Below are 20,954 nucleotides of genomic sequence, written 5' to 3' on the forward strand. Positions count from 1 at the left end.
TTGACTTAAAGTCATTAATTTGAGGCGTTTATAAAAATTTAAATAGTTTCACGTAACCATTTTGTCAGTTTTATAAATATAAAGATGCATTTTAACATTAAAAGATTTAAGATATATAATTCAGGGGTGTAAATGAACCCTTTTTCAAGATTTATAGGCATCTTTCAATATGATACAAAGTTGAGGGGCATGTATGAAACTAATCTTTTGTAATTCTATACAAGCCATGTATTAACCCTCAAAAACCACTCTCCTCTCGTCTGATTTTGATCCGTCGCAGGTTAACAGAACCGAGCTCGGCTCAAACACCGCAAAGCACAACACCAATGTGACGCCCAGGGCTGGCGATCACAGAATCTGAACTTTCTTTTCCGCAAAAACAACCCAATTCCTTGTAAGACGTAGGATATATATATACATACACACACACCCACAAAGCAGAAAAAACTATAATAAAATCGTGATTTCGAAATTTTCTTCAAAACGACAAGATGCCATGGCCAATACCCAGATGGCGAAACCTCTTGCTTTTGAAGAACTCCTTGATTCCATCGTCTTCTGTCGTAACCCAATTCGCCTCCTTCCATTCTACACCGATTTATTTTCAGAAATGGAAGAACAACTTTAATGCTGTAAGATACTTTCTCTTTCTTCTCTAACTTTATCCAATTTTGTTTTTACGAAATTTTATGTCCAGAGAAAATTTTATTTTAGATAAACAGTTTTTGTTTCTTTTTTTTTTTTCTTCTCTGTATTTACTTGTGTTTGTGTTCAAGTATGAGAGACTAATTTTAAAGTGCCTTTTATTTTTTGAGATTTTTTTTTCCTTGTTTGGCAATGTTGATATTGCTTGATCAGTTGGGTCTTAATGTGCTTGTCTTCATTTGGTCACAGGGTGTAAAAGGAAGCCACCAACATCAAGCATCAAAGGTTTGGTTTTTTAATCTTGGAATTCTTCTTAAATTTATTTGTTTGGAGTTTGGACTTTGACATTTATGTTCTTTAACTAGAAAGGTAGGGAAGCTTAAAATGTTATAACTCTTAGAGCTGTTTGGCTTTTACTTGCGCTTTTGAGCAGTGGAAGAAAAGAAGTAAAAGTCATGAATTTTCGGCCACTTTTTGCATCCATATTCAAGAGAGACTAATAGGATAAAATTGGAATTTATATAATCTTGCTGAAGCTCTAATATAAGTTTCAAAAGTCTTATCAGAAGAACTTTCTTGAGAAGCCACATTTTGTGGCTTTGTCTGGAAGTCTGGAAACTCTTTAAAGGTCATCTGAACACTCCCAATGAAGCCAAAAGCAGGTTCCAAGAAACCTTGGCCCTTGCCAGATTCGCCCTTAGTAGTCTAGTGCTTAATTTTCCCCTTGTCATTTTCTCCTTTAAGGCCTGTTATTTGGTATTCAGTAATGAAATGTTTTGAATCTCTTTCAGTTGCTAGGATTGGTTTTATATAGAATTAATCTTAGAGAACTTATGTTTTACTGTAACTTCCAACCAAAGACGAAAGTTAGGTGCGATGCTGCCATTGTATGGTAGCTTCATAAACTCCATGTTGATATCATTGCCGATGAGTGTGCTTCATTTTATATGTTTGTAGACTTAAAATTTATTGGAAAATTTCTTCTCTTCCATTATGTAAGCTCAAACCTTGGCAATGGCCAAAGCAGAATACTTAGAGGGGGATCGAAAAAGTATCTTTTAGCGCTCATAAAATGTTTAGGTGGCTTTTTTATTGATGAAGAACACACTCATCCCCGTTCGTCTTTACCTTCATAAGCTTATGTGGATTGACCAATCATGTATTTTTTATTTATTCAATTTCATATATTTCCATGGTTTATTTATGAGATACCGTGACATCCATATGGAGTTGGTTACCAAAAGTGGAATTTTGCAGGATTCTGTTTCTGTCTGCATATATGTTGTATTCGAACTTTTCGCTTATCACGTGGTTCTAGATCCTGATATTAAGGATAAGATACAATCTTGAAAATTTCTTGTTTGCTTGTTTTGATCTCATTTTTGGCATGCCCTTCTTCTCATTTCAAACTCTCTGTTTGGATTCCTTATTATGTGGTATTTCTTACACTAAATGTTTTAATTCAGAAACAAATGCGGTTCGCAATACGTCAAAGGCGTGCTGATACTAAGAAAGCATTGAATGATTTTCTGTACAGAAGTGGACCCTCTAAATTTTCATTGCCGGTAAACTTTCTGCTATTGCAATTATGCTCCAATACCTTGACAAAAACATGTTGTTTACTGGAATTTTTTCTCCTACATCTACTTGGTTGTTTGTTTTCTCTTTCTTGTTCTAATAAGGGCTTATTATGATACTCTTACCTAGGAAGAAGAGTCGGGATGGAAGATTGGTTGGAACACAGGTAAATCTGATAATTCAAATAAGAAGCATAAATCAAGAAATTCAGCCGGACATGATGATAGATATCACCAGAAGATAAACAAACGTGAGTTATTTTATTAGTTTTCTTTCACTGGGTTTTTTCCCTTTCCTACTTATTTGTGCATTATCGTCTAATTTTTATAAGGTTAATTAACTGACAAGATGGTCAAAAGCATATTTTATAAGTTCAACTTTGGAAGTTAAAATCAACAGCCAAAATAAACGTCTGTGCAATAGCTTCAAAAGTCAATAACTCCTCATCAGCTATGAACAACTACCTCGAAGGAAATTGTGTGATTATTGTAGAATTTGGTGTGTTTAGACTTTATTTCGTGCAATTCATTTCCGTTATTCAGATATGATTATTGCTGTCAATTCACAATCCTTAGTCATTCCTATTCTGATAGGGACAGTTGACGACTAAATCCAATTTTCAAATTTTAAAATCTTAAATCTTACAAAACTATGTTTATACATTTACTAGGTATTCATCCTATTACTTTTTCATTGTAAAGCTGTTGTGAACTGGTTTAAACATACGTCCTAACAAGTTAATCTGTTTTCTTTTACATCTTCAGGTAAAGTTAGAAGGGCCAACTTCGGTTGGGATTTTGATGAACATCGTGATACAACCTTCGAAGCGACATTCGGCAACAGACGGTGTACTTGGTCTTTTAACTCGCGAGGGGAGTCTTTTTTCAGAAGTTCAGCTTCTGAATTTGAGTGGACAGAGCACTCGAGCTGGAAACATAGTAGAACATGGGGAAGTAGTAGTGATTCTGAGTCTGATGATGAAACCTACACTCTAGGATCATCTTCTGATAGAACAATTCTCGGTCTGCCTCCAACTGGCCCTCTGCATTTAGAAGATGTTAAAAAGGCGTAAGCCCTTCATTGCTCTTTTATCTATCGGTTTAATTTCCGCTTCTTTTTCTTTTTACTCACTCATTGCAATTTTGACTTGTCCTTTGCAGTTTCCGGTTATCCGCTTTAAAATGGCATCCTGATAAGCATCCCGGCCCTTCACAGGTTCTTAACTTATGTTCATTGTATGATTTGTTTAATTTGTGTTTAATGTTAATATGTTAGATGTGGATCTAGTGACTAGTCAGCAATCATCCCATATTTACTGTTGAATATTGACTAGGCGTATAGTTTGATGGGGTACGTTGGAACTTTTAAATAAAATGACTAAAATAATCTTGTACTGTATCTACAAACAAAACCTATCTTCTTGGTATTAAATCTCAACCTGTTCTAATACCAAAAAAAAAAAAAAAAAGATGAAGAAGAAGAAAAAGAACTTGAGTTTCTGCTGTCTGATTAGCTTGAAAATTAAGCTGCTGGTTGCAGAGTTGATAAGCCACTTAACAATTTTTAGATGTTTGGGTTCATGTGAAAAGGCTATAATGAGCTTTTAGGAGTGGGGTGGTTAATAGAAACATAAATCATACATTTCTATGCCTCATTCCTAAGAAAGTGGATTCTAGGAAGGTGGACTTTAGAGCGATTAGCTTAATGTCAAGTCTCTATAAAATTTTAGCTAAGGTCTTGGCAAATAGATCGAAAGAAGTGCTGGAGGATATGGTGTTAAAAAAATTTTCTCCCCTTCAATCTATAAAGGTGTGCTGTGGAGGTGGTAAAAGGATTTGTAGTAGGAAATGAACATGTTCCATCTCTCACCTTCAATTCACCGTTCATATGTTGCTTCTTGTTGAGTTGTCGAGAGAAAATTTTAGGAACACACTTGTGATTCTAAAAATTTTCTCTCTTGTTTGGGGATTGAATATAAATTTGGGAAAAAGCATTTTGAACGTCATAAACTTGGAAGAGAGTGAAATTCAATAATTGGCAAGGGAGGTGGCTTGTGAAGTTGGAAAGTGGCTCTTGAAGTATCTTGGCCTCCCTCTAGGGGGAATCCGCCAGCCAAAGAATTCTTGATCCCAGTGATTGAAAAAGTTTGCAAGAGATTGAACAATAGGAAGAAAAGTTTCTTGCCTAAGGGAGGAAGACCAACATTGAGTCAGTCACTACTGGCAAGTGTCCCAATATATTTTTAGTTGATTTTCTAATAGCCAGTGATGGTAGCCAAAGAGTTGGAGAGTAAAATGAGACACTTCTTGTGGGAAAGCTTTGAGAAAGGACGGGTTGATAATATGGTGTAATGGTGGCTTGATCAATTGTGCCATTGAGCAAAAAGGATGGTGGCCTGGTGTTGGGAATTTATTGAGAAGGAAACAAGCCTTATTGGGGAAATGGTTCTGGAGGTTTCCCTTGGAACAAGGTTCTCTATGGGGCAAATGTTATTAGGAGGAAATATGGACTTCAACGTAATAGATGGGATTCTAACATGTTTGGGAGAGCTTCCTAAAAGTTGCTTTTGGCTTCTCTGGGCCAAAAGTAGTTTCTCGAAGTGTTTGGAAGATCTGCCATAAGTGTTTCGGTTTTTCAGAAGAGTTTCTAGTCAAAGACACAAAATGAGGCTTCTATAAAAAGCACTTCTTAATAGATTTTGAAACGTGCACTAGAGTTTCATTAAGGCATTATAAACGTAATTCCAACGCTTTTATTGTTGATTAGAAAATTTAAAACTCATTTTGACCGGTTAAGCTATTGGTTCCAAACACTACTGAAAAGCCACAACTTTTGATTCTCTTCTTCTACTGGCTAAAAGTAAAAGCAAAAGCTCTGCCAAAAGAGACCGTACACATCAAAACCCTTGGAATTGGATTTCACAAGGTTTGGATTCTTTACTTAAGAGAGTTAAATGGAGGGTGGGCGACAGATCTTCCATTCATTTTTGGGTGGATGTGTGGTGTGGTGACGGGCCTTTGGCTCTCTCCTTTCCTACACTATCATTTGATTGATCATAGGGATGTAAAGATTGATGAAGTTTTAGTCCCAAATGAAATTTCCTATTTGTGCTGGAGTTTCGGTTTCAGAAGGAACTTTAATGATAGGGAATATGATCAATTTTCTGATTTTATTTCAGCCTTGGGGAATTCCTCATTATCATCATCCGTTCCTGATCGGCGAGTGTGGGTATGCGATGATAACGGATTTTCTTGCAACTCCTTTATTTATTTGTTGATCCAAAATAGCTTTTCTTTCCCCTTTCTTCCCTTTGATTTAATTTGGGAATCCTGTGGCTCTGGAGTCAAAGTCCTTGTTGGGTTAATATTCCATAGAAGGCTGAATACTTGTGAAATGATTCAAAGAAAGCATTCCCTTCACGCTCTTTCTCTAAACTGGCGCGTTACGTGCAGGAAAAATCATGAATCTGCTGATCATTTATTTCTTCATTGTTTAGCTAGATTCCTGTGGTGTGAACTTGTTCAATGCAACCAGTTTTAGTTGGGTGGCTCCAGCCCGTGGTAATGACCTTCTAGTAGAATCAGCTTCGGCAAAGGAAAGAAAGCACGTGTGATGTGGAAGTCGTTTAAGAGTGCTATTCTTTGTATTAGAACTCCTGGGGTATTTTAGCAAATAGTTTAAAGTTAGTAGTAATAAATGTAATTTGATACTTTTCTCCTTTACCGATGGTGAGCAGGAATTGGTATAACAGAATTGTGACCAGCATCCATTAAGTAGAACTTTCCTTTTGCTTTTTCATTTCTGGAATGTAAGAAAGCAATTTTTAGCTTCTTCAATAATTTTCTTTTCCCCTTTCCTCTGATACTTTGGGTGATTTGGTTGGAAAGAAATCAGAGAATATTTGAAGAAAACGAACTGCAAAAAGAGGATCTCTTTGAGAAAGCAAAAATTTTGGCTTCCCTTTGGGCTTCAATAGATTCTGCCGTTCAGGATTTCTCACTTGATCATGACAAGTTGGGAGGATGTTATTTGTTAGTCGTGGGTTGAATTTGTGTATTGTTTTTGTTTGATGGTTCTTTGATTTTATGCTATTTCTTGTTATTGCTTTGTTTTTTCGTTGTTGGATATCTCATCCACTTCTACTTTTGCACTTTTTTTATTTTGTTATCAATTAAGTTTTGAGTTTTCTACAACAACAACAAGCCTTAATCCCAACTTAATTGGGGTTGGCTATATAGATTTCACTTTTCCATGCAGCTCTGTTCGAAATTAAACTTTCCTGAAAGTCTAGATCTAGAATGTCTTTCCTAACTATTTCGGTCCACGTAATTCTTGGTCTACCCCTCCCTCTCCTAGTATTAGGTATAAGAATGTTCTCCAAAGCACGAACTGGTGCTTCTAGCGGTCTACGTTGGACAAAAAAGGGTTAAGAAGATCTGCAAGCTGATTTAAGTTTTGAGTTTTCTATTAAAAAAAGAAAAAAAAAAAAACCAAGCTTTCTTGCATTCTCTAATAAACCTGATGACAACATCAAGATGTCCAATTCCGCCATATTTGATCCTTGCACTCTGTGATCGTGTCTTGGTGTCGTAGTTCTTACACAATATGAATGCATGTTTGCAGGCAATGGCTGAAGAGAAATTCAAACTCTGTGTCGATGCGTACAACTCCTTGTGCAAGGTGCTCTCGCCGGCGTAAGCAGTAGTTTCGAACTTCTACAGCTTCTCTTTTGATTCTCAAATCTGGTAGAGCTCTAACAATAGATGGTATGATATAGTCTAGATCTTATTTTAATTTATCCTCATTTTTTCCCAAGTAAAGAGGGGATGGAGTATTTTAATTTATCCTCTTTTTTTTTCCCCAAATGAAGAGGGGATGGAGTTTATGTTTTACGTTATTTTATCCTCATTTTTCCCCTAATAAAAAAAAAAGGAATTATATATGTTAAAATAGGTGATAGATATTTTCTCAAGTAGATTGTTCTTCAATTCACAAACTATAGGAAATGAAGATTGAAGTAGCTGTTTACTGAGATAGCATTGTTGATATTGTAAACTCTCCAACTTGCACTAATTCTCTTTTACAACATGTTCCTCCTTTATTTAATTTTTATTTATTTATACGCAGAGAGAAAAACATAAATTGTATTTGAAATTCAGACTTGAATCTTGAAGATGTATTCTACTATTTCTGAATCCAGTAATTTCATTTTTTTGGAGTCTCACGTGAGCGTTTCAGTTGTCCATTCAGCTCAAGGAAAATGTAAAACCATCACCAGATTGGCTTTCAGCCTCTGAAATTCTCATAATTTGGCACTTTAGAATTTTTTTTTTTTTTTATAATTAATTTGTCCTGAATTTTTGAAAGGAGATATTTTATTTTTGCCCCCCTCGAACTTTGGAAACTTTGTCATCTTGCCTCTTGAACAATGAAAACTAGTTCATATACCCCACGAACTTCAAAACGTTAGCATAAACACTCTTGTCACATTCGGTCTATTTAAATAGATGTGGCACTAGTTTAAAGAATAAAAACTAATTTAAAAGTGATAATGCAAAGTAAAACTTTAATTATTAAAATGATTATGAAACCTTAAATTAATCCTAAAATTAAATTAAAATTAACAAAAAAAAAAAAAAAGACTTCTTTTGTTTTTAAAAGAATACCAGATTAGCCTGTTAGTAAACCTTATCCCTCCTAAAAATCTAAGATAGAAATCTATATCGCCACTATGGCTTAGCATCACTCTCTACATATATTATTTGACACGTGAATTTTACTATCTCATTTTCTGTTTAAATAATAAAATATAATGTTAGTGTAGTCAATGTTTTAAATAGTGAATGCGAAGAATGACAAAAAAAGAAGGCTTTTTTTAATCAATTATTAGGAATAATTTGGGTTCTTTTAATTAGTTTCACTAATAATTAAGATTTTTTGGCTTAAATGGATCTTTATTTTTTAAACTAGTGCCATGTATGCTTTAAATAGACGAAATATAATAGAAGGGGTGTCCTTGCTAACATTTTAAAATCTAAGTGCGTGTAAATCAATTTTTACTCAAATTCATGAGTGAAAATTAAATTTATCTTTTTTTAAAAACAATAGCTATTTTCAAAAGCAAGAAATTTGTCAATAAAGCTTAAACTTTAGAAGGAACAATTGTTTCTCCAAATCGCCCTTTCTCAGAGAGAATTTGGTTAAAATAACCAAGTAAAAAAATAAAATTAAGAAAATGATTTTTTAATTTTAATTTTATTTATTTTCATGGAAGAAGAGGATGAGAGAGAAACATATCCATAGCTCAAGAGCGAGAGCTGCTCTCGCCATGGCTTCGTTCGCAGCGACAAATATAGAGAGAGATCTAGATCTCAACAGCGCCTTCTCTTTACTTTCTCTCTCTAAAATTCTCCCTTTCTCTCTCTAGAACCGTCTCTCTGTGTGATTTTAGTGTTAATGGGAGTCTCTCAGAAATGGGGTGAGTTTTTCTTTAAAAACACAAGAGAAGAACCAAAGAGAGAGGAGAGAGATTGTCATATTTTAAAAGAAAATTATTTTGCAAATAAAAATTTTTGAAAAGTTATTTTACTAATAAAATTTTTCTATTGAGTTATTTTTACGAAGGCCTCCAAAAGTATGATATAAAATAAATGCAATCGATGTATTTGCTACTTTTTGTCCCATGGGTTATTTATCGTGAATATATCACTCAACCTTTTTTTTTTTTTTTTTTGGTTTTATCCGGTTGTTTTAGAAAGAGTAAATTGTACTTTATACTCTAAACAATTCACTTTTTGCATTATGAATCCGGAACTTTCATTTTTTTTTAAATGTACCTTTAATTTTAAAGTTAATTGCAATTGAAGTGGTGTTATTAAAATTGATCCATCAGTCTTTAGTGGATTAGTCTCACTAGCTCGTAGAATAATCAAGTAGTGGATGGTCTGTGCGTTTGTGGACATCGGACAACACAACAGGAAGCTTCTCGATTAGCTATTTGACCCTAACTATTATTGAATTTAAAATTTAAGATGTATTTTATTAAAATTAAAAGTTTATGTGATGTTTAGTAGAGAGATTCGTTCCTTGATTTGAATCATGATTCGTGGTTCGCTACAGTATTTTCTCTCATAAAAAATACATGTAAATCAAAAATAATTCTAATCATATAATTTTAATCTATAAATCAAACGAACTCTTAGAGTCAATTACATAAAAATGAATAATTTACAGTGCGACGGTATAGTACGGTATACTAAAAAGTAAATAGAGTGCAGGAGTAGCAAGGGATAGAATGAAGAAGAAGAGGGTTATCTTTTCTTTTCTTTTCTTTTTTTTTTTTTTTTTTTTTAAGGGGTCTTTCTTTTTTTTTTTTTTTTTTTTTTTTTTGAAGTGTCATTCAATCATCTGTAGTTTATTTGACATTAACTAATGTGCAACGTTTATGTTTGCTTCATTCGACGTGATCTCGCAGCATACGACATGAGGATTTTGTATAGTTTAAATTCTGGTTTTTAATTTTGTTACATGTTTTTTTATAAAACTTTTAAATTTTAACTGTCGAAATCATAAATTATGATTTAAACTCATAAAACAAACCCTAAAATTAGCAAGATTACTTTCTTAAATCTTTTACAATGTAGTATAAAAAGTGAATGTTTGAGATTATTCTGAAGTCATTTTATAAAATTTTATGTGAGGATTTTTTATTGTAGTAAAAAAATTATATATAAATATTTTTAAGAGCTTTTTACTGTAATAAAACTCATGCCTCGTTCACTTCGTAGATTTGAGTTTTCAATTCGAGCTGAGATGTGACATTTTCTGAGAGCTTTTTACTGTAACAGAAAAAGTTAGATGTGACCATTTCTGAGAATTTTTTACTGTAAAAACTTAAAACTGAAAACTCGAATCGGTGAAATGAACGAGGCCTTAAATTCTAAACTCAAATCAGTAAAATAAACGAATAATCTTTAAAAAAATTATTTGACTAGTGAAGCTTCTTTATTGCTTGGTTTTTACGTGGAGCTCAAGCATCTCTTGTGAGACTTTCAAAAAAAAACAAAAAAAAAAAGTCTAAACCCTTGAATGATACACTTTTTTTTCTCTCTCATTGCAAATTATAACCCCCTCGACTCTCTAACTTTTCTCTCTTTCTATGCTAGGGTCACTTCTTTTCTTTCCTGCACAGACAAGTATTGCATTGCGTCAGTTGAAGATCCATCCTACCATAACGATCGCGAGAGGCTCTGCAAGCTGTCACGTAAAATTGGGTTTCAAGATCTGTTATATCATTTTTCTGTCTAGTTAGCTGTCTCTTTAATTTTTTTTTTAATTAAATTTTAATATTTTGCGATTTATTCAAGTATTTTCAGTATTTAATTCATATTTATATGGTCAGAGTATTAAATTTAAATGACATAAAAGATAAATAGTGGTGAAATAGCTAATGAGACAGAAAAATAAGAATAGCGTATCTGGCAAGACACGCATACTAGTGGAAGATGACCGCTTGGACACGCTTGAACTGGAAATCTGTAGGGGAACTAGTAATGCTCTTCTTCTCAAGGTGCTTCAATACTGCAAGAATGGTTATCGTAATCATCTGCCATAAAATATCAGAGGCTCTACAAGCTGTCACGTAAAATTGAGTTTCAAGATCTGTTATATCATTTCTCTGTCTAGCTAGCTGTCTCTTTAATTTTTCTTCTAATTAAATTTTAACATTTTACGATTTATTTAAGTATTTTCAGTATTTAATTCATATTTATATGGTCAGAGTATTAAATTTAAATAACATAAAAGATAAATAGTGGTGAAATAGCTAAGACAGAAAAATAAGAATAGCGTATCTGGCAAGACACGCATACTAGTGGAAGATGACCGCTTGGACACGCTTGAACTGGAAATCTGTAGGGGAACTAGTAATGCTCTTCTTCTCAAGGTGCTTCAATACTGCAAGAATGGTTATCGTAATCATCTGCCATAAAATATCTTCACTTTTTGGTATAACTCACAGGTGCATGAAATGGAATCCGTATCTAATCTTGATAATGCCCATGATGCCTAAATTATCGGATTTCTCGTTTTTTTCGCTGATTTGAGTTTAAAATTTGAGTTTTGCTACAGTAAAAAGCTCTCAGAAACAGTCACATCTAATTTTTTTACTACAATAAAAAACTCTCACACAACATCACATCTCAACTTGAATTAAAAACTCGAATTAACAAACCGAACGGCCCCTCAAATTGCATTCTTCTTTCCCCGCCAAAATGTGGAAGAATGCCTGCCGGAACAACAATTTTAAAGCATCACATGCGTCCCACGTGTTCATTCTGTCTATTTTTTTAACAATTATGTTACAGACAACGAACATTTATCGAGAGTTAAACTTGAAATTAATTTGAATCTAATCGTAAGTAAAAAGAACAGTAAAGATTCTTAACCAACTGCTTATACATTATTCGTTAAAACAATTTTAAGAATCTAAATCGTGATTTTGAATTTATTATATTAATGGTGTGGCAGTTCTTTTTCTCTTTGGCAATTAAAAAAAAATCCCGTAGATAAACTAGCTGATGTTTACTGTTTAGAGATGAGAAGGAAGAAAGTAATAATAAGGGACTCTTATGTTGAGGTATGCAAAGGATCTTATTTTATTTTGACTAATATTTCTACATCATAGTATTTTTGTTATATTGCCTTTGAAGCATTTTTGTTTTTGTTTATCAATTTCTTTTCTTTAATTGGATATTAGAAAATTCCCTTTAAACCATTTGTTTTCTTTATCAATTTTTTTTCTTTAATTGGATATTAGAAAATTCATTATCAATAAATGCTTCTTACTACGAAAATTCTTAAATTTTAAATAATTTTTCAAGCTCAATATAGGAATTCTACGAGAGGATCTGATATGTGAGTTTATCACATTCCTCCTGTACTTGCGTCGAAATGTGGTGGTGAATTCTCTTCAAGACTCATTGATTAAAACAATTTATGGTGACACCTCCTTGGGCCAAAGCTTTGTTGATTATTTAACGCTACACATGCCAAAATATTCTCCAAACTTAATTAGACCAAATTGTGGCTCAAGGGATATTGACCTAAATAGTTTCTATTGTTATTGTTGTCTATGTCATGTGTAATATTACACACATAAAGGCTAGTATAGACATAAGGAAGTGGGTAGAGGGATTATTGTATAGAAAATGATAGAATTAATTGTTTGGTAAAAAAAAAAAAAAAAAAGATGAGAGAAAGGAAAATATGATAGATAAAAGTTATATTAGGCACACCATTTTTTATCTCTCCAACATTTTGAGGAAACTCAAATCCACTCGTTGATGGCTAAAATTACCTTTATGTTTTTATTTTAAAATCTAAATTAATATTAAACAATTAATAAAATAGTCATTTAGGCTATTACATATTTTCTTTCCTCTCATCATACTAAATACGGAAAATCAACTTTATTCTTTTTCTTCACATTTTCTTTTTTTTATGTATTTTCTTTTCATTTTCTTTTTTTTTCCTCCTACTAAATGGAGTGTTAGATACAATTTCCTTTACAAGGTCTTTTTGTTCCGTGAAGCCTGAGGCGAGATAATTAGCGTTAGCATACCCTCATAAGTATTATCAGAGAGGGACAAGAAGTACATCACTCTAATCCTACTGAATGTAATGATAAGAGTACATAGGGTGTGACCCAGACTCCTTTAATCGAGTAGACTTAAGGAAATAAAGCGGTTGTTTATTTGTATTTTTGAGTTAGGATGATTTGAGTGATGATCTTAATTTAAACTTGAGTTGAAATTATAATTTTAGTTTGTGTTTGAATATGCACATATGAGTTATGATTTAAATTGATAATCTTTTTAAATTTATGTTTGAGTGGGTCAAAACTTAAATTTGTATTAAAATAATATTTTAATAAAAATTCAATGGTGATGAAAAAATTTAATAGGGTATATGGGTATGGTTTTATTCGTCTTTTCATTGTGAATGCATAGAAAAAAAATCATCTCAATCCGAATTAAAATGAAAAAGTTATTATATTTTTAAGAATAGAAAAAATATTGTTCATTAACTTGAGTTTGAGTTTTTGAACTCAAGTTGAAGGGAAAACTTGAACTCGAGTTTAGTCCTAAATTCGAGTTCAAACTCAAATTTTATAAAAAAACATGAACTTAAATAAAATTATAACTCGAATTTAAACTTTTTCTGAATTGCGTTACAAAAGAACAACCCTAAACATTTACATTTAATACTCCGAAAGGGTAACCAAACACCCGAACTTGTGACTTCAAATCTACACTGTACTTTTAGGCCACTACACTCAATAATGATCTATGAGGATTTACAATAGCAATGTTACCGCTTTTGTTAAATATAAGAGAGGGAGAGAGGGAGAGAGAGAGAGAGAGCCCTTTGAGATTATTATGTTTAAAATCAATAGAGACCAGATCCTAATAATGCTAATAGTTCAAAGTATTAAACAAATTATCTTATAAAACCATTAAAAGCACACGAATTTCGGTTTAGCAGCCTATTTTTGAGTCAAAAACTCAAAAAAAATGCAACTCAGAGTTACAACTTTATTCAAATTCATGTTCTTTTAAGTTTGAACTCGAGTTTGGGACTAAAACTCGAGTTCAAGTTTTTCCTTCAACTCGAGTTCAGAAACTCGAACTCAAATTAATGAACAGTATTTTTTCTATTCTTAAAAATGCTATAACTTTTTCGTTTTAATTCTGATTGAGATGATTTTTTTTCTATGCGTTGACAACGAAAAGACGAATAAAACCCCATTCATATACCCTATTAAAATTTTCTATTAGCATTGAGTTTTTATTAAAATACTATCTAAATACAAATTCAAGTGTTGACTCACTCAAACACAAACTCAAAAAGATTCTTATCTCAAACAATAACTCAAATTTACACAACCAAACACAAACTCAAATTACAATTTCAACTCAAGTTATAACTCAAATTCAACTCAAAATTCACACTCAGGTTACCTAACTCAAAAGGGACAAAAGAACAGGCCCCTCAAACTTCACAGCAAACGGTGAACAAGGGACCACAGGCCAGTTCCCATTCCTGGCCCCTGGGTCACTTTCGGCCCTAATTAGTTGAAGTAGCCGGTCATCGTCATTAGAAAGTTGTGCAGGTGGTAAACTTGGATGAACCCCATTTCTGGCCCCTGGGTCACTTTCAGCCCTAATTAGTTGAAGTAGCCGGTCATCGTCATTAGAAAGTTGTGCAGGTGGTAAACTGGATTAACCCCACGTCTCAAACCTAGGCATTATGATAATGACTTGTTATTTTTAGTTTTTAATTTTTGTTTGTGGTTGTGTTGTAACAGTGATGATTTCCTCATGTACTGACGTTTTGTCTCACTTGGAGGCAGTGGTCTCTTCACCATTTTATGTCGGTGGTGTATTTCTCAAATAAAACGTGGTTTCCCCGCTGCTTTAAAACTGAGTTGTGTGATTTGAGTTCATTGTTAGACTAGAATGTGGCTCGGAATGTTGTTTTAGTACCACTTTGTAAAAGAGTTCTCTCTGTTTCTGTGACAAGAGTACATTTGTATTATCTAATCGCTTGTTTCTTTAATTTTAGTATTGTCTTGTATTCTACTCTTTAATGGCTTTTAATGAATATATTTCATTGTTGTATTTTTTTTTTCAATTAAAATCTTCTCCAAGACTATTTGGTTCTATAGTAAAAGGGGAGATTTTTACGGTAGGTAATAATTCCTGTTATTACGGTATAATACAGTGGTAGACTGTCAAATTAAATCAAAATTATAACCATTTTAAGGAGAATGGTAAGATCCAACGGTCCACAACAGTTGAGTAGTAGTAGAAAAAGATAATATTTTCACCCTACTAATCAATTCCCTCCATAAAATCCTTGGGAGGTAGAGAAGCCAACAATAAATACCAACTGTTTATGGTTCTTTCAAAATTCAAAACCCAGCATTTAGTCATAACTGTAGTTTTAACTTTTTATCGCCTATTAGTGGACATTGCAATCTAATTTTGTTAAAAATATGTTTGTGTTTTCCATCGAATGGCAACAAAAGAAGGCAAAAAAGCTCCTAAACTTTAAAGAAAGAAAAAACGTTTTCCATGAAAAGTTAAAAGTACCCTCTTTCTGTCACCATACATAATCTAACACCACTTTTTTCCTCCAACATTCAAAATTGACATTTCTAAGACAAAATTTGTCATGAAACACAAAAGTTAATTATGTTGACCCCTCACCTCTTCCAAATTCACCTTTTTTCCCATTTTTGTGCTTGATCAAGAGAGAAATAGATAAAAACAAGAAGAATAATTCACAAATCAACATTCAACTACAATATTTCATTAAGAAAAATCAACTACAATAATTCACAACCATACAAACCTAAATGCCCATCTAATCTCTAATCTCTAACTCTAAAAGGACTAAAACTAGGCATTTGTGCACATTTGTGATTGAGGAATTAAGAGAAAAACAACGCCAAAAAAAAATTCATTTCACACCCCAAAATCAAAATCAACCCAACAACAATAAATGACTAATTTCCATCTAATTACTCTCTAAAAAAAAAAAAGAACTAAAAACAAAGAAGAACAACGGAAGAAGAAACCATAAAAGTGTAGATCAAGATCAAGAATCCAAAATGCAAAGCCCAGTTCCTCTTAAACTTACCAAAATAACTCTCAGGAGGTTCCTGATAATGAATCTCAAAACTATCCTCACCCCCATCAAAGTGGTCCCCACCTCCAGCAGCACTACTCATCCTCATCTTGATCTCCCTCAGCTTCTCTGTGGCCAGTCCCAGAGTAAGCTTGTGGCAGCGCCGTTGATACTTGAAGCCGTTAATGCATCGGAGGGTCTGTGCAACTGAGACGTAGAAGATGAGGTGGGCCAGGGAGAGAAGGAGGATGGGGACCCAGCAGTGGCGGCACTGGAGGCGGCCGTTGGGCTGGGCCTGTGCCAGGAAGACGAGGCCCAAGAAGATGAAGAAGAGCTGGAAGAGCTTGTGGAGCTCTTTCTTTTGGAGGTCGATGGAGCGCTTCTTCTCGAGAGTTTTCTCGAAGTGGAGTTGGATTATGGTGTTGAGGGCTTGAAGGGCCGTCTCCTTTGGGATTGTTGGTTGATTATGGCGATGGGTTTCGTACTGATCCGCCATTGATGAGCTGCTTTGGTGTTGCAGTTTTTTTACAGTGGTTTTAGTAAATCTTTGACTGTCTTTCAAGAGAGAGAGAGAGAGGTTTTTAAAAGGTAGGAAGGAATGAAGAGTTTTTGGCTCGGATCTCGATGGGTTTGTGTAATCTTTACAGGGTGTTTCGACGGTGGTGATTTAGGTGGAATGAGGGATATCCTATGCCCGTTAGTATCACAACTCAACCATTTTTAGAACAATGCTAAAGCGTGGGCCGCATTTTAGGGAGAAAGAAAGAAATTGATTAAGATTTGAGATAAATTAAAATTAATAGGTTAATAGTTTATATAAGTTAATAAATAAGTTAAAATACTATTTTTGTTCATAACTTGTCCGGTTATGAACCATAACTTGACAAGTTATTGTCTATAATTCACGATTTTTATCTATAACTTGTCTGGCTATGAACCATAACTTGACAAGTTTATCCATAATTTATCTGATTATGAACTATAACTTGACAAAGTATGGCCTATTAATTTCTATAACTAAAAATTGATTTATATACTTTTTTAAGTTTTTCATATTGGTCTATTTTCTACTATTTTTTCACATTTTTATTCGCAGACATGCTCGACACCGGTAACACTAGTAGTATTTTCAAATATTTTTTATTATTATTTTTTAATAAAACATGCTCTGGAGTAGCACAATTAAGGAGTTGCACTCCAGTTTTATGCTGTGGAATCTCTTTTTATTACTGTGTGATGTTAAACGTTATTAGTATTTATTTATTTATTTTTTTCACGCACAATGTAAAAGTCAGAGTTGATAAAAAATGAGATATTGATTGAAAGATTGAAGCCTCATACATTTTATCAATTTAAATTTTTAATTTTAATTTTTTTACTGTTAAAAACTCTTATAAAAAGTTATATTAATTTTTCTATTACAGTGAAAAATTTTTATATAAAATCACATCTTAATTTAAATTAAAAACTTAAATTCGTGAACTGAACAGAGATTTTAAGACGTCGTTGTTGGTAGAAGGATTGGGTAAAACGCTAGGGGCAGGAGAGAATTTGTCTTTCTTTTGTGGCCGAGAAGTAAAGTTTGAGGGGTTGGTTTTGGCTAAATTTGTGGTGGGAAGATTATGTTCAGGAGTTTGTTTTTTAGCGTCGAAGGAGAAAGGTTTCATAGTTGACCAGTTTGTCATAAAGTTCTACAAAAGGCTGCAATAACTTTTTTGTATGCTGATCGCGCCAAGGGTGTGGTGAGTTCATCAGCAAATAGCCTTGATGGAGAGCAAAAAATCAGAAACATAAATTGAACCACAAGTTACCATGGTTAATTTGTCTTCTAGATGGATAATGTGAGAGTGAGATCTTTTTCTATAGACGAGTTTAGGCTTTTCCACTAGATTTTGGTGACGTTTATTTTAAGAGATTTATCCAGTTTAAGATTATATATTTTAGTTTTATTACAATATTTTTCTCTTATAAAAAATTTAAATTTTAAAAATTAGAATCATAAATCATAATTTTAAATTTATGAACAAATGTCATCTTAGTGAAAGAGACAAGAGGAATAACAGACTCGAATAGGGATGATAAAACTGCACATAAGATAAGATGATCCGCCAAAAAGTGAAATTTATGAACAAATGTCATCTTAGTGAAAAAGACAAGAGGAATAACAGACTCAAATAGGGATGATAAAACTGCACATAAGATAAGATGATCCGCCAAAAAGTGTAGCATTCATTGGTGATACGTAGACCAACAACAGTTTGTGTTTTTAGGGGAGATGTATAGAACTTTTTAATGAGATAGTATTTTTCAATTCTCTTAAAATGAAATATATTTCAAATATATATGTCATGATTTCTTATTACGATATGATATAACCATCTAAATTTGTTATTTTTAAATACTTTTTCAGACTCATTGCCGATACTAAGTAGCAGCCAAAACGAGAGAATGAAATTGGGCCTTCTATGATAAATAATTGAGGGAAAATAGTAGGAAATAGGCCAATATGAAAAGCTTAAGAAAGTATATAGATTATTTTTTAGTTATAGAAATTAATAGACCATAACTTGTCAAGTTATGGTTCATAATCAGATAAATTATTAACAAACTTGTTAAGTTATGGTTCATAACCAGATAAGTTATGGATAAACTTGTCAAGTTATGGTTCATAACCAGATAAGTTATGGACAATAACTTGTCAAGTTATGGTTCATAACCAGACAAGTTATGGACGAAAACAGTAATTTGACATATTTATTAACTTATGTAAACTATTGGCCTATTAATTTTAATTCATCTCAAGTCTTGGCCTATTTCACTCTTTCTCCCATAATTGAGTAAGGTTAATTTGAGAGCTTATTGAGTGGCAGCATTAATGGTAACTAGTTGGACATGATTTCTAAAACTAATATACTTTTTACACTGTTTGTGTTTAACTATCTTATCATCTAAGAACATAAAAGAAGGATACAGAAAACTAATATATACAACAGATTACAATCAATTAAATTCAAAAATATTGATTGCGTAAAATCTGTCGAGAATATGCTAAATATTAAGGAACCCGTTGTTGTGCCTGCTTTCCAAATCTACTTTGTATTTGAAATGTCGTGGGATAATTATCTCTAACAGAATCCACTTTTCTTAGCTTATTTTTGATATGTTTTTTTAAGTATTTACGAAGAGTCAAAAGTCATTGCTAAAAAAGAATGAGAGAAGATTAAAGAAAACACCTGAATAAGTTCTCGTTAGAGTGAAAGTTGGTACACCGTAACACAAATCAATAGGTGTTGAATCATTCTTCATTGATTGGAAATGATTACAGAGGATGCTTTTTGTATGATTTGTGTTTAACTGATCCTATTATCTAAGAATGTAAAAAATAAAATAAAAAATAAAAAAAAAGTAGAAGTTATGTACAACAAATTACAATCAGTTAAACTCAAAAATATGATTGCATAAAATTTGCCAAGAAAATGCTAAATATTAAGGAACCTGTTGTTGTGCTTGATTTGCGAATCGATTTTGAATTTAAAATGTAGCATGAACATATCTCTAACAAACTCCATATGTTTTTAGTTTATTTTTGAAACTTTTTAAAGTAAATGCATATTTTTTAAACGATTGAAGTTAATAGCATATTTACAGAGCGGATGTGGATGGGCTATCAGGAGAGTCAAAAGCCATTGCGAAAGAAGAATGAGAGAAAATTAAGGTCCCGTTTATTTTGCCGATTCGAGTTTTGTTACAGTAAAAAACTCTCACATACAGTCACATCTCAACTCGAATTAAAAACTCGAATCAACGAACTGAACGGGCCCCACACTAAAATAATTTCTCGTTAAAGTTAGAGCTCTAATACCATAACAAATCAATAGGTGACAGAATTACTTTTTTCATTGATGGAAAACGATTTGGAGGATGCTTTTTAGGTAATTTGTGTTTAACTAATCTTATCATCTAAGAATGTAAAATAAGGAAACAAAAAACTAGAGGATATATACAACATATTACAACCAATTAAACTCAAAAATACAATTACATAAATTTTTCCGAGAATATGCTAAATATTAGGGATCATGTTTTGTGCTTGATTTGCAAATCTATCTTGAACTGAGTCCGCTTCTTTTCAATTTATTTTTAAAAAAATTATAAAGTAACTACGTACTTTTTAAACGAGCAAACTAAGTAACATATTTAAGTTCGAAGTGGGTTAGCTATTAACAGAGTTAAAAACTCAATGCTAAGAAGGAAGGAAAAAAAATACTAGGATATCTTCTCGTTAGAATGAAAGCTCTGATGCCATAATACAAGGGATGTTTGGTTTGATGATTCAAACCATGATTTGAATCATAGTTCATGGTTCGTTACAGTATTTTCTCTCATAAATAATACACGTAAATCGAAAATGATTCTAATTTATGAACCAAACGTCTCATAAATGATTGAATCATTCGTCATTGATTTGAAATGATTATAGAGGATGTTTTTTATACGATTTGTGTTTAACTAAGGGCCCGTTTAGTTCGCTGATTTGAATTTTTAATTCGAGTTGAGATGTGATTTTATGTGAGAACTTTTTACTGTAGCAAAAAGTTAGATGTGACTGTTTCTGAGAGCTTTTTACTGTAGCAAAACTTAAATTCTAAACTCAAATCGATAAAGTGAACGGGGCCTAATTCTATCATCTAAGAACGTAAAAGAATGAAACAAAAGAGTAGAGGTTATGTACAACATATTACAACCAGTTAAACTCAAAAATATAATTGCATAAAATCTGTCGAGAATATGCTAAATATTAGGAAACCTGTTGTTGTGCTTGATTTGTAAATCTATTTTCAATTTTAAATCTATTTTCTAATTGAGTACACTTTTTAGCTTTTTTTTTTATTTGCTTTTTTAAAGTAAATTCATATATATTTTTTTAACGATTGAAATAAATAGTATATTGAGAAGTAGAAGTCAAAATTCATTGTTAAGGAAGGATGAGAAGGTAAAAAAGAACTCTAGGTTAAATTCTCGTTAGAGTGAAAGTTCTG

General features: G+C 32.6%; 2 protein-coding genes across 2 annotated transcripts; one reads left to right on the forward strand and one right to left on the reverse strand.

Moving 5' to 3' along the window:
- The first annotated feature begins 245 nt into the window (after positions 1-245).
- On the forward strand, positions 246-7,134 carry LOC21395413. The gene is made up of 7 exons (XM_024167273.1): positions 246-632; positions 895-930; positions 2,112-2,210; positions 2,353-2,473; positions 2,988-3,291; positions 3,384-3,438; positions 6,847-7,134. Exons 1-7 carry the CDS (start codon positions 492-494, stop codon positions 6,919-6,921), a joined length of 831 nt encoding a protein of 276 aa, XP_024023041.1. The 5' UTR covers positions 246-491; the 3' UTR covers positions 6,922-7,134.
- Positions 7,135-15,674: 8,540 nt separating this feature from the next.
- LOC21395415 lies at positions 15,675-16,523 on the reverse strand. The gene has a single exon (XM_010100590.2). The coding sequence runs from the start codon at positions 16,409-16,411 to the stop codon at positions 15,833-15,835; it is 579 nt and encodes a 192-aa protein (XP_010098892.1). The 5' UTR covers positions 16,412-16,523; the 3' UTR covers positions 15,675-15,832.
- Positions 16,524-20,954: the final 4,431 nt, after the last annotated feature.

This window comes from Morus notabilis, unplaced genomic scaffold (assembly GCF_000414095.1).
Source record: "Morus notabilis unplaced genomic scaffold, ASM41409v2 Scaffold1420, whole genome shotgun sequence".
NCBI classification, from domain to species: domain Eukaryota; kingdom Viridiplantae; phylum Streptophyta; class Magnoliopsida; order Rosales; family Moraceae; genus Morus; species Morus notabilis.

Bases quoted from the DNA above. Each gene is read 5' to 3' on its own strand.
- LOC21395413 (XM_024167273.1), top strand. From the start codon at position 492: ATGCCATGGCCAATACCCAGATGGCGAAACCTCTTGCTTTTGAAGAAC. The intron at 931-2,111 runs GTTTGGTTTTTT...GTTTTAATTCAG, and splicing joins ACCAACATCAAGCATCAAAG to AAACAAATGCGGTTCGCAAT. The intron at 2,474-2,987 runs GTGAGTTATTTT...TTACATCTTCAG, and splicing joins TCACCAGAAGATAAACAAAC to GTAAAGTTAGAAGGGCCAAC.
- LOC21395415 (XM_010100590.2), bottom strand. From the start codon at position 16,411: ATGGCGGATCAGTACGAAACCCATCGCCATAATCAACCAACAATCCCA.